General features: G+C 40.6%; 1 protein-coding gene across 2 annotated transcripts in view; it reads right to left on the reverse strand.

Annotated features, from left to right (window-relative positions):
- Positions 1-2,916: 2,916 nt before the first annotated feature.
- LOC121582740 (AF4/FMR2 family member 1) overlaps positions 2,917-14,509 on the reverse strand; it is a 79,448-nt gene continuing 67,855 nt past the window's right edge. The window contains exons 13-19 of one of the 2 annotated variants that reach the window (XM_041898807.2): positions 14,004-14,067; positions 13,737-13,873; positions 8,570-8,641; positions 8,276-8,369; positions 7,974-8,020; positions 4,311-4,537; positions 2,917-4,072 (exon numbers count right to left, since the gene is read on the reverse strand). In XM_041898807.2, coding sequence (XP_041754741.2) covers positions 3,948-4,072; positions 4,311-4,537; positions 7,974-8,020; positions 8,276-8,369; positions 8,570-8,641; positions 13,737-13,873; positions 14,004-14,067 — 766 coding nt within the window. In that variant the 3' untranslated portion in view covers positions 2,917-3,947. Of the gene's footprint in view, positions 4,073-4,310; positions 4,541-7,973; positions 8,021-8,275; positions 8,370-8,569; positions 8,642-13,736; positions 13,874-14,003; positions 14,068-14,509 lie in introns of both variants that reach the window. The other variant, XM_041898806.2, reaches the window with a different exon arrangement.

Here is a 14,509-nt window from a genome sequence, read left to right on the forward strand (position 1 = left end):
GTTATGGACAATAATTATAATTTTGCTAACAGAATACCTACAAATGAAGCACAAAGAATAAAGGTTTAAATGAAGCATGACAATAAAGCCTCAAAAATATGAAAGGACATGTAACATTATATAGAAACCAAGAAATGTGTTTTAAGTAAGTACAATGTAGAATGTAATCTCAAAACAGGACAACATTTCATGTGTAGTTCTGACATCCAAGTTGGGAAACTCAAAATATTATCACTTACAAAGCAGCCTACTTTGGAGGAACAAATATAAACTAAAAGCCATGGTACCAGAGTGTACTCTATTCATACTTTTCATATTTGTGATAAAATAAACATAACGCATTGTTCTTTTGTGGTTCCATGTGCAGCCCTTATATATTTGCACTCCAATAGAAATGTTGTTTTCCAGTGAGCCCCAATTTAATTATTTTGCAGTGTAGTAACAATAAAACAATTCAAATAACTAAATAGCCCAGATTGATTAAATTATAAGCAAAAGCATGGTGGTCTAAACCACTCTCCAATCTTTCATTATAGTGCTTCGTTAACATTCTAAATATATTGTTTTGCTTTTATCGCTCAGCTTTATTGCATAACCAAAACCTTACAACAAGCAAGAGGAAAGACTGACAGGTCATTCATTCTTAAGAACTCAAAGTGGTGTTTTCAGACCAACGCATAGGAGAACACTAAAGGAAACTGAAAATACAAAGGAAAATATGTGCAAATTATATGCATGTTGGCCATTTATCTTGCTGTAAGCATTGAAGTGTTAATGCTGAAATGAGAGGGCAGGATGGGGAGAAAATATCAGAATATTGATGATTGATGCAAAAATAAATAACGAACCCTGGTATTTTGCTTTGATAACATCTGTTCAACAATAAATAACCACTGATTTAGTAAAATACAAGTTTGTAATTGTAATACCATCAAACCCCACCTTATTGAAATCAGAAGAACAGATACTGTGTAGGCCAAAATTGAACACAGTGCTTTAAAGGGAAATGCTGTCATTAATTCTACAGAAAGACAGTGGGGTCTACATCTCAGTCTTTAAACTCCATGAATAGGCCTGAACATACATTATACAATTAATACTCCTCTAGACATTGTCTGTGCCCCAAATGGGACCCTATTCACTATATTGTGCACTACTTGGTCAAATATAGAGAATTTGCTGCAATTTGGGACACATTGTTATCTAGAGATAATGAGTCAAAGGTCAGTAGTAGTTTCATGTACTGTACTAAAAAGCAGCAATAATTGAGATGTGTTGACAAGTTTAGTTTTCAAAGGATTTTGAAAACAAAACTTGTCAACGTACAACGATGATCTGACATCATGCTATGCAAATGACGTAACCACAACAGCCTGTCAGTGCTTGCTCACATGTAGCCAGTCATACAGTGCATCCTTTCCAACTGTCATGACTGTTAGTATAGTAAAGGGAAGAGTAGGACTTGACTTGACTTTCACAGACTATCGTGCTCTGAAAACTCCTCCCACATACATACTCAGTCACTTGACTTCTGTTTTTGGGACTCGCTTTGTCAATGATCCATACAAGATGATGCTACATTCAAAAAGTATTCCATTTGGGAAGACAGACTTAAGTCTTCTTTAAACATCTAAGGCACACTTTTGTTGCTACTGAATGATGCCTTGTCTGTATAAAAACTGGGAAGACGCGCAGTCTCTTTATGATTAGATTGCCGAACTAGAGTAAACGCTCTTAACCATCAGACTAAGCCACAGTCCCCCACTTCCCTACCTCCCTTCAGACTGCTCCTCTGTTTCCCATGTGCAGTAAAGATTAGGTAGTTACTTACCACTTCCTGTCTGAAGACTAGGAACCAGGGCTCTTGGTCAAACTGCATTCCAGACTATTTTGCTTCTTATCTAAATGTTTTAGAACACAGTGGCCTCCATCATTCTTAAATGGAAGAAGTTTGTAACCACCAAGACTCTTCCTAGAGCTGGCCGCCCGGCCAAACTGAGCAATCGGGGGAGAAGGGCCTTGGTCAGGGAGGTGACCAAGAACCCGATGGTCACTCTGACAGAGCTCCAGAGTTCCTCTGTGGAGATGGCAGAACATTCCAGAAGGACAACCATCTCTGCAGCACTCCACCAATCAGGCTTTTATGGTAGAGTGGCCAGATGGAAGCCACTCTCCAGTAAAAGGCACATGAAGGCCCGCTTGGAGTTTGCCAAAAGGCAACTAAAGACTCTCAGACCATGAGAAACAAGATTCTCTGGTCTGATGAAACCAAGATTGAACTCTTTGGCCTGAATGCCAAGCGTCACGTCTGGAGGAAACCTGGCACCATCCCTTCGGTGAAGCATGGTGGTGGCAGCATCATGCTGTAGGGATGTTTTTCAGCGGCATGGACTGGGAGACTAGTCAGGATCGAAGGAAAGATGAACGGAGCAAAGTACAGAGAGATCCTTGATGAAAACCTGCTCCAGAGCGCTCAGGACCTCAGACTTGGGCGAAGGTTCACCTTCCAACAGGACAACAACCCTAAGCACACAGCCAAGACAACGCAGGAGTGGCTTCGGGACAAGTCTCTGAATGTCCTTTAGTGGCCCAGCCAGAGCCCGGACTTGAACCCGATCAAACATCTCTGGAGAGACCTGAAAATAGCTGGTAAACAACACTCCCCCTGACAGAGCTTGAGAGGATCTGCATAGAAGAATGGGAGAAACTCCCCAAATACAGGTATGCCAAGCTTGTAGCGTCATACCCAAGAAGACTCAAGGCTGTAATTGCTGCTAAAGGTGCTTCAACAAAGTACTGAGTAAAGGGTCTGAATAATTTTATGTAAATGTCATTTCCGTTTTTAATTTAATGCTTTTGCTTTGTCATTACAGGGTATTGTGTGTAGTTTGACGGGGAAAAAAAACAATTTAATCCATTTTAGAATAAGGCTGTAACGTAACAAAATGTGGAAAATGTTAAGGGGTCTGAATACTTTCCGAATGCACTGAATTTCTGTTATGACTTAATTAACATAGTGGACCGATAGATTCCGGTAGATTCCACCTCCTTCTAGAATAATAATAAACATAAATCTTCACAAAAAGTGTCAAGGGCCATCTTGTGCCATCCTAGAATACGGATGTCCATTTTTCTGGGCAAAACCACTTTAAAATACTTTATGGGAGAGCAGAAATACTCGTTATATTCTGCAGGAGTTAACCAATATTATTATTACTATTATAATAGATGGGTCTGGGATGGATGGATACCTTTAGTTCGATAGGCCTTTTCAGTTGGGTGAAGTAAATATTGTCCATGACACCACTTTTGATCAAACCATTTTTTTTACTGAAACAATATATTAATAGTAATATTGATAATAATAAAGATAATAAATAAGCTTTTTGTCATCACTGCTTTGTATTACCACGGGAGAAGGGTGGGAGGTATATTTGACCCCTCCCAAAAGTCGGTTCTTCAGCCAACCATCCCACTGTCTAACCCCCAGGACAGCCAGAACCCAGAGGGGTGGCCAGGCCACAGTCAGCTGGCTGTGTGACCAGTTGTTCAGAAAGGGAGAGTCTCATTCAGCTCACTACTGCTCTAGCAGGCCCTGCTGCCTCCAGAGATCCAGAGGTGGATGTGATAGTTATTTTGTTAATGGACCCATCCATGTAACCAACAGAGGACGAGGACCCGGAAGTGTGTGTGTGACACAGTGTCTCTGTGAACTTTCAGTTTCATAAGTAGTTGGGAAAAATGAAATAAAAGGTGACTTGGTATCCATGTGAACAACTTGTAGAGGGACTTGGGATCCTGCTTTCATCTGATGGCCCGTCAATAAATAAAGCCAAATAGGATGTCCTGGACAGGGTTATCCAGGGCTGGGCAGGGACAGGGCTGGGTACTGTAGGCAGGACTAAGCAGGGCTGTGTAGTGTTGGGTGGGGTGGGGTTGAGAAATGGTCACTGTGTCTCGTGGGTGTCCAGTCGGAGCCACTGCAGTCCCTGCCGTGTGTGACGCACCAGAGAGCTCATGGTGGAGGTCAGGCTCAACTGGCCCAGAGCTGAGTCCAGCTCAGACAACAAACCTAGAGACACACACAAAAAGGAGAAGAAAAGAGGCAGGATCAGTCAATGCCAACATTAGACAGAGTAGCAGGAAAGAAATGCTAACATGAATATTACTACAACTGTCCACATCGCCAGTATTTTTCCCCAGTCATCATGACCTCTAGTGGTGATCTATAGAACTATAAAGAATCTGTTCAGGTGTAATAATATCCCTGTGTAAGACTTTATTTAACCCTCCCCTCTGCTCCTCCTTACCACTGCCTCTGTGTGCCAGCTCGTCAGCCTGCTCCCAGATGTCGTGAGCGCTCAGGAAGAGTGCTGTGATGTTGACGTAGGACGATGCCACCTGCTGGATGACCTGGGGAATGGCCACGGTGGTCACATTGCCCATCCCTACCACACTGCTGTGGTTGGAGCCTGGCCCAGAGCTGGCTGTGCTGGCAGGAGAAGGCATGGGAGACATGGGGGATGGGGTGCCCGTGCTTCTGGGAAAGAGAGGGGCATGAGTTTGTGGGGGGGGCATTTATCATATCAGATGAGACTGAGCACGATGACTTCCAACAGTATATTTACACTTTTTAATAAGTGGGTTAAATGAGATATATATTAGTGTTAATCAATCAAATGTTACTTATAAAGCCTTTTTTATATATGCAGTTGTCAAAGTGCTCTTGATTGATTCCCCAGTGGGTGAAAACGCGCTTTGGTGATGAAATTGAAATTGAGACAAATATGATTCTTTATGTTCTGAATCATTCAGTGGGGTCTTTCTCTAACATATCATTAACATTATATCCAAAAAGTCAGATTTTGTAACCTAATAAGCACCGAGCTCTGTTGACAGAGCGGTGCCGCTTTCTCGCAGCATTCTTTGAGCATTTGACATGTTGTGGTGGTCGTCTGCAAAGTTGTTTCCACGGAGCTGAAATAAATGTAAAAGGCTTTGAAAATAAAAAGCTTGCTCCGTTGACATTTCACAGAGATATGCTTGTTTTGTCACTTGAATAATGTTTACATACTGTTTTACCCACTTCATATGTATACTGAACAAAAATATAAAACCCAACATGCAACAATTTCAAAGATTTTACTGAATTACAGTTCATATAAAGGAAATCAGTCAATTGAAAAAAATGCATTAGGTCCTAATCTATGGATTTCACATGACTGGGAATACAGATATGCATCTGTTGGTCACAGATACCTTAAGAAAAGTTAGGTGTGTGGATCAGAAAACCAGTCAGTAAGTATCTGGTGTGACCAACATTTGCATCATGCAGCGCGAATCATCCCTTTCACATAGAGTTGATCAAGCTGTTGATTGTGGCCTGTGGAATGTTGTCCCACTCCTATTCAATGGCTGTGCGAAGTTGCTGGATATTGGTGAGAACTGGAACAAGCAGTTGTACACTTCGATCCAGAGCATCCCAAACATGTTCAATGGGTGACATGTCTGAGTATGCAGGCCATGGAAGAACTGGGACATTTTCAGCTTTGTATCAGAAGATTCAATTCTCTGACAATAGCTCTGGTGGACATTCCTGCAGTCAACATGCCAATTGTACACTCCCCCAAAACCTGAGACACCTGTGGCATTGTGTTGTGTGACAAAACTGCACATTTTAGAGTGGCCTTTTATTGTCCACAGCACAAGGTGAAGCTGTGACCATGCTGTTTAATCAGCTTCTTGCCACACCTGTCAGCTGGATGGATTATCTTGGCAAAGGAGAAATGCTCACTAACAAGGACGTAAAAACATGTGTGCACAATTTTAGAGAAATAAGCTTTTTGTGCATATGGAACATTTCTGGGATCTTTTATTTAAGCTCATGAAACATGGGACCAACTGTTGCGTTTATATTTTTGTATTCTAGTCTAGGCTCATCCTATATAACTACTGCTGTACACACCTTTTCTATTCATACACAAAATTATATAAACCCCTTGACTTTTTCCACTTTGTTGTGTTACATACTGAATAAAAAATGGATTAAATGTAGATTTTGTTTCACTGATCTATAGAAAATACCCCATAATGCCAAAGTGGAATTTTGGTTTTAGAATTTTTTACAAATTAATTCAAAATGAAAAGATGAAATATCTTGAGTGAATAAGTATTCAACCCCTTCGTTATGGCAAGCCTAAATAAGTTCAGGAGTAGAAATGTGCTTTCAGATCACATAAGACGCATGGATTCACTCTGTGTGCAATAATAGTGGTTAACGTGATCTTTGAATTACTACTAAGATTGTACCCCACACATACAATTATGTGAACAGTCCCTCAGTCGAGTACTGAATTTCAAGCAAAAAGACCAGGGAGGTTTTCCAATGCCTCGCAAAGGGCCCCGATTGGTAGATGGGTAACAATAAACAAAAAGCTGACACTGAACATACCTTTAAGCATGGTAAAGTTATTAATTAGGCTTTGGATGGTGTATCATTACACCCAGTCACTGCAAAGATACAGGTGTCCTTCCTAACTCTGTTGCCAGTGTGGAAGGGAATCGCTCAGGGATTTCACCATGAGGCCAATGGTGATTTTAAAATAGTTACAGAGTTTAATGGCTGTGATAGGAGAAAGCTGAGGATGGATCAACAACATTGTAGTTACTCCACAATACTCACTTAAATGACAGAGTGAGAAGAAGGAAGCCTTCACAGAATACAAATATTCCAAAACATGCATCCTGTTTGCAACAAGACGCTAAAGTAATACTGCTAAAAAAATGTGGCAAAGAAACTAACTTTTAATGTTTGGGGCAAATCCAACTTTATGTCCTGAATACAAAGCGTTATGTTTGGGGGAAATCCAACACAACACATCACTTAGTACTACTCTTCAGATTTTCAAGCATGGTGGGGGCTGCATCATGTTATGTGTATGCTTGTCATCGGCAAGGACTGGGGAGTTTTTCAAGATAGAAAGAAACAGAATGGAGCTAAGCATAGGCAAAATCTTAGAGGAAAGCCTGGTTCAGTCTGCTTTCAAACAGACACTGGGAGACACATTCACCTTTCAGCAGGACAATAACCTAAAACACAAGGCCAAATTTACACTAGAGTTGATTACCAAGAGAACACTGAATTATCCTAAATGGCCTAGTTACAGTTTTGACTTAAATCTGCTTGAAACTCTTTGGCAAGACTTGAAAATTAATCACAATCTTTCTTCCACTTTAACATGAGAATATTGTGTGTAGATCGTTGACAAAAATGACAATTAAATCCATTTTAATACCACTTTGTAACAACAAAATGTGGAAAAAGTAATGGGGTGTGAATACTTTCAGAAGCCATTGTATATATTTATATTCCAGACTGACATTGCTAGTTCTTTTTTTCTTTAAATGTTTGGGATTTGTGTGTATTGTTAGGTATTACTGCACTGTTGGAGCTAGAAACATAAGCATTTCTGCAAAATATGTGTACGCAACTAATAATATCTTCAAAAAAATAACAGGAATTCCGCATTAATATGAAAAGGGTATACTAAAATGTGAAAATACTACATGTCATGTCTCAAAATCTAGCATCTCTATATTGTTTTATGTCCTCTGGGTTAGAGAAGAAAGTTGCTGATTTTTTACCACTTTTCTTTCTCTGGCCTCCATTGTTTTAGTCACCCTAATTTTAGCCATCCTACAAAGGGTAAAAACGCCAATGACTTTTGAACAGATTATGATATAGACATGAGGTTTGGACTATGGTTTTCTTAGAGGAGTATCGACACAATTACAATATTATTTTACCCATTGGTCAAAAGATGCGTTTTTGATTGGACACTATGAGAGAAATAGTTTGTACAGGAAATCAAGCTATAACTCTAATCATTCTGACTAAATGCTAAAGCAGGAGACAGGACACACAATAAAGGGAAAAGGCTGAGCAGAGGACAAACACTAGGTAAAATACTTACTTTGAGACACATGGGGAGGGAGCCAGGGCTGCAGACTTGGAGGAGCTCTGAAAAAGAGAATGTAAGATCCATTTCAGTCAAACTAATTTGCTATTTAACCATGTCTCTACACACATTGACAATTTCATATTCATTTGAATTTACACACAAACATACCTTTTGATTACTCAATAATAATCCAAGTACTCAACTAGTTGTGTGCTCAGAACTTCGATGCCATTTATTTTCCAGTGAATGCGTGTACACTACACACACAAAGACATGCAGAAACAAAGGACCAACACGTGAAACTAGAAGCCTACCTTGAAATGATCTGTGAGGGTCCTTGAATACTTAAGCGCTGCTTCTCTTTTGTAGCGAAACATGGCCATCTGTAGAAGAGACTGGCACCTCATACTGTCCGACAGACAATAACAACAAGGTTACATTCTCATAATCCTCTGCAGGAATACTTCATTTCACTGACTTCTGAGGTAAAATGGATTCAATGTGCCACTACTTTACATTGATGTTACATTTAACAGAACTATAGTAAACTATTGTGTGGTGTAGCAGGGTATACATTACATACAGTAGGGTCCTGGTTATCTAGTTACCATAAAATTGTAAAATCCTTGTCTGTAACAGGGGCCGAGGGGTCCACAGAACCCTTCAGTTTCAGTATGAACCTGAAAGAGTAGAGGTGGCATTTAAGAAACACAACTAGAAAAAGCACATGAAACACAAAGCAAATGTGAGTTTCACATCCTGTCCTAGACCACACATCCAAATTGTGTTATGACAATCAAAAGGGGAGGGTAGAGTAAGTACTTCATAGAGTGAGTCCTTAATAATTATTTCATACATTTTTGGGTCACACTTTATTTGGATAGTCCGGATTTTCCATCTATTGATGCTCTACAGATGGTCATACTATCAACAAACTATCTGTTGATAAGCCACTGCTTGCTAAGGTTATGGTTAGGTATAGAATAAGAGATAGGATAAGGGTTAAGGTTAGGGTTAGAGCTAGGGTTAGTAGATAGTTGAAATGTTACTGATAGCTTGCTGCAATTCTACACATTAACCATAGGGTAGAGACAAATGTTTACTACAAGTTTAGATAGCTGGCCGCCAGACAAACTTACCAATCTAAAAATGTTTAGCTGACATTGGCTAATTGAGTGACTGTTAGTGACTGACATAACAATAGAAAAACTGCTGATGCACAACCAATTTTCGAAAAAGTACCTTGTGTATTCTATTATATTAACTCAACAGTAAGTTGAGATACCGAACGAGTAAATACATATATACACATCCACATACAGTGAGGGAAAAAAGTATTTGATCCCCTGCTGATTTTGTACGTTTGCCCACTGACAAAGACATGATCAGTCTATAATTTTAATGGTAGGTTTATTTGAACAGTGAGAGACAGAATAACAACAACAAAATCCAGAAAAACGCATGTCAAAAATGTTATCAATTGATTTGCATTTTAATGAGGGAAATAAGTATTTGACCCCTCTACAAAACATGACTTAGTACTTGGTGGCAAAACCCTTGTTGGCAATCACAGAGGTCAGACGTTTCTTGTAGTTGGCCACCAGGTTTGCACACATCTCAGGAGGGATTTTGTCCCACTCCTCTTTGCAGAGCTTCTCCAAGTCATTAAGGTTTCGAGGCTGATGTTTGGCAACTCGAACCTTCAGCTCCTTCCACAGATTTTCTATGGGATTAAGGTCTGGAGACTGGCTAGGCCACTCCAGGACCTTAATGTGCTTCTTCTTGAGCCACTCCTTTGTTGCCTTGGCCGTGTGTTTTGGGTCATTGTCATGCTGGAATACCCATCCACGACCCATTTTCAATGCCCTGGCTGAGGGAAGGAGGTTCTCACCCAAGATTTGACGGTACATGGCCCCGTCCATCGACCCTTTGATGCGGTGAAGTTGTCCTGTCCCCTTAGCAGAAAAACACCCCCAAAGCATAATGTTTCCACCTCCATGTTTGATGGTGGGGATGGTGTTCTTGGAGTCATAGGCAGCATTCCTCCTCCTCCAAACACGGCGAGTTGAGTTGATGCCAAAGAGCTCCATTTTGGTCTCATCTGACCACAACACTTTCACCCAGTTCTCCTCTGAATCATTCAGATGTTAATTGGCAAACTTCAGACGGGCATGTATATGTGCTTTCTTGAGCAGGGGGACCTTGCGGGCGCTGCAGGATTTCAGTCCTTCACGGCGTAGTGTGTTACCAATTGTTTTCTTGGTGACTATGACCCAGCTGCCTTGAGATCATTGACAAGATCCTCCCGTGTAGTTCTGGGATGAATCCTCACCGTTCTCATGATCATTGCAACTCCACGAGGTGAGATCTTGCATGGAGCCCCAGGCCGAGGGAGATTGACAGTTCTTTTGGGTTTCTTCCATTTGCGAATAATCGCACCAACTGTTGTCACCTTCTCACCAAGCTGCTTGCCGATGGTCTTGTAGCCCATTCCAGCCTTGTGTAGGTCTATAATCTTGTCCCTGACATCCTTGGAGAGCTCTTTTGTCTTGGCCATGGTGGAGAGTTTGGAATATGATTGATTGATTGCTTCTGTGGACAGGTGTATTTTATACAGGTAACAAACTGAGATTAGGAGCACTCCCTTTAAGAGTGTGCTCCTAATCTCAGCTCGTTACATGTATAAAAGACACCTGGGAGCCAGAACTCTTTCTGATTGAGAGGGGGTCAAATACTTATTTCCCTCATTAAAATGCAAATCAATTTATAACATTATTGACATGCGTTTTTCTGGATTTTGTTGTTGTTATTCTGTCTCTCACTGTTCAAATAAACCTACCATTAAAATTATAGACTGATCATTTCTTTGTCAGTGGGAAAACGTACAAAATCAGCAGTGGATCAAATACTTTTTTCCCATTAAAACTTGTTTTTCAACCACTCCACAAATTTCTTGTTAACAAACTATAGTTTTGGCAAGTCGGTCAGGACATCTACTTCGTGCATGACACAAGTAATTTTTCCAACAATTGTTTACAGACAGATTATTTCACTTAAAATAAACCTACCATTAAAATTATAGACTGATCATTTCTTTGTCAGTGGGCAAACGTACAAAATCAGCAGGGGATCAAATACTTTTTTCCCCTCAGTCACATATACACTACCGTTCAAAGTTTTGGGGTCACTTAGAAATGTCCTTGTTTTCGAACGAAAAGCACATTTTTTGTCCATTAAAATAACATCAAATTGATCAGAAATACATTGTTAATGTTGTAAATGGCTATTGTAGCTGGAAACGGCTGATTTTTTATTGAATATCTACATAGGTGTACAGAGGCCCATTATCAGCAACCATCAGTCCTGTGTTCCAATGGCACGTTGTGTTTGCTAATCCAAGTTTATCATTTTAAAAGGCTAATTGATCATTAGAAAAACCTTTTGCAATTATGTTAGCACAGCTGAAAACTGTTGTGCTGATTAAAACTGGCCTTCTTGAGACTAGTTGAGTATCTGGAGCATCAGCAATTGTGGGTTCGATTACAGGCTCAAAATGGCCAGAAACAAAGAACTTTCTTCTGAAACTCGTCAGTCTATTCTTGTTCTGAGAAATGAAGGCTATTCCATGTGAGAAATTGGCAAGAAACTGAAGATCTCGTACAACGCTGTGTACTACTCCCTTCACAGGACAGCGCAAACTGGCTCTAACCAGAATAGAAAGAGGAGTGGGAAGCCCTGGTGCGCAACTGAGCAAGAGGACAAATACATTTGAGTGTCTAGTTTGAGAAACAGACGCCTCACAGGATCTCAACTGGCAGCTTCATTAAATAGTACCCACAAAACACCAGTCTCAACGTCAACAGTGAAGAGGCGACTCCGGGATGCTGACCTAGGCAGAGTTGCAAAGAAAAAGCCATATCTCAGACTGGCCAATAAAAATAAAAGATGGGCAAAAGAACACAGACATTGGACAGAGGATGATTGGAAAAAAGTGTTATGGACAGACAAATCTAAGTTTGACGTTTTCGGATCACAAAGAAGACGCAGACCAAATAAAAAGATGCTGGAGGAGTGCTTGATGCAATCTGTCAAGCATGGTGGAGGCAATGTGATTGTCTGGGGGTGATTTGGTGGTGGTAAAGTGGGAGATTTGTACAGGGTAAAAGGGATCTTGAAGAAGGAAGGCTATCACTCCATTTTGCAACTCCATGCCATACCCTGTGGACGGCACTTGATTGGAGCCAATTTCCTCCTACAACAGGACAATGACCCAAAGCACAGCTCCAAACTATGCAAGAACTATTTAGGGAAGAAGCAGTCAGCTGGTATTCTGTCTATAATGGAGTGGCCAGCAGTCACCGGATCTCAACCCTATTGAGCTGCTGTGGGAGCAGCTTGACCGTATGGTACGTAAGAAGTGCCCATCAAGCCAATCCAACTTGTGGGAGGTACTTCAGGAAGCATGGGGTGAAATCTCTTCAGATTATACATATACACGTATACATACATATACACACACACACACACACACACATCCACATTTCCAAACACACACAGTGCCTTCAGAAGGCATTCACCCCTTTTGACTTTTTCACATTTTGTTGAGCTACAGCCTGAATTTAAAATGGATTAAATTGAGATTAAAAAACAAAAACAAAACATGTTTCCACTGTCATTATGGGTGTGTAGGTGGGTGAGAAAAAACAAACAATTTCATCCATTTTGAATTCAGGCTTGGGGGGATTGATCCGAGGGCCGCATGCCAGTTGCCCATCCCTGCTGTAGAGCATCTACAGATGGACTACCCAAATAAAGTCTTACCCATTTTTGTTGATATTATTCTGTACTCTGTTCATAGCCTCAGTGCAAAGACTACTAACTACTAGGGATGGGCACGGTTATTCAAATATTTGAAAAGACGTTAGTATTCGAATACTTGTGAGTGCATTTCTTTTGGAGGAAAGAATTTGTAAGCCTAATTTAACAATGAAAAGGCTTTGTCTCAAATAAAATGATCTGTGACATTGCTACACACAAGGATATACCATGACATTTTTAATTCTTAATTTAATAAAACAAACTTTTGAATGTAGTTGATGTTGTGCGCCCCATTACAAGACGTACGTTACAGCCTACACAGGTTTCACGCTTGTTGGCATTACAGTCAGAGGCTCCTATGTGTAGCAATTTGAAGTGGGAGACCTCTAATGAAGGCAAAATGGAATTATAATTACTGAGTAGGCTGTTGTTTAATCTGAATGGCGTTGTTGTAGAAAAGTATCTATCTTTGCTTTATATCAATTTGATGCAGTAAAGACACGCACTGCCAGATGGGATGATAACCTATGGCATTTACAACTTTGTCTATCTAACTAGCACGAGTAAGTTGCGACTTTTTTTCACTCTCCCTCCTGTATCACACACACACCACTGGGCCCTGACAAGTCGCGCAGGCTGCACAGCAAACAAGTATAAACAAAGTTACAAAAAAAACATGTTTTACGACTATCCGGATATCCCAAAAAATGTATTGTTATTATTAAAATACTGAAAATATTTCAAATGCCCACCCCTACTCACTATAGCTAAGGAGCTATCCTTCTACCCCCCCCCCCCAAAAAAAAATAAAAATAAAAATATTGTAAAGTGGTTAACCCACTGGCTATAGGGTGAATGCACCAATTTGTAAGTCGCTCTGGATAAGAGCGTCTGCTAAATGACCTAAATGTAATGTAAATGAGCTCTATCTAGTATATATTGTTTTGGGCTGCTTACCTTATCAGATCCAGAGTTTCAGCGAACATCGTATACGCCGACTTCGGGGTCTGGGGATCGGTTTCCATAGCGATGCCGCTCTCCACAAAGGACATGGCAGCATCTAAGTAGTTGAAAGCTTTGCACACCTTATCCGACTGGAGGAAACAAAAACACATAAACCTTGGTTTAGAATCCACTGAGCTCGTCCCTTATGAGAAAGAGAGTAAGTGAAAGAGAAAAATACTGAATTGAGAGAAAAAAGGGGAGTAAAAATAGGACTATTACCGTGGCATCTGCTTTGTGCTTGAGTTTTTTTGCTTCCTTCATATGATACTCCACTGGGTGTTGCCTGTGGGTGTAAGGAACAAAGTTATATATTACCCGCAACAACACCCCATAGAGATAAGGGAGAAATGGTCACTCATATACAGTGCCGTGAGAAGGGGGGGGGGGGGAGGGGGGCATTTGATTAATTGTTCAGCAGTCTTATGGCTTGGGGGTAGAAGCTGTTAAGGAGCCTTTTGGACCTAGACTTGGCGCTCCGGTACCGCTTGCCGTGCGGTAGCAGAAAGAACAGTCTACGTCTTGGGTGACTGGAGTCTTTGACAATTTTTTGGGCCTTCCTCTGACACCGCCTAGTATATACAGTGGGGGGAAAAAGTATTTAGTCAGCCACCAATTGTGCAAGTTCTCCCACTTAAAAAGATGAGAGAGGCCTGTAATTTTCATCATAGGTACACGTCAACTATGACAGACAAATTGAGAATTATTTTTCCAGAAAATCACATTGT

The sequence above is a fragment of the Coregonus clupeaformis genome, chromosome 15 (genome assembly GCF_020615455.1).
Source record: "Coregonus clupeaformis isolate EN_2021a chromosome 15, ASM2061545v1, whole genome shotgun sequence".
NCBI classification, from domain to species: Eukaryota; Metazoa; Chordata; class Actinopteri; order Salmoniformes; family Salmonidae; genus Coregonus; species Coregonus clupeaformis.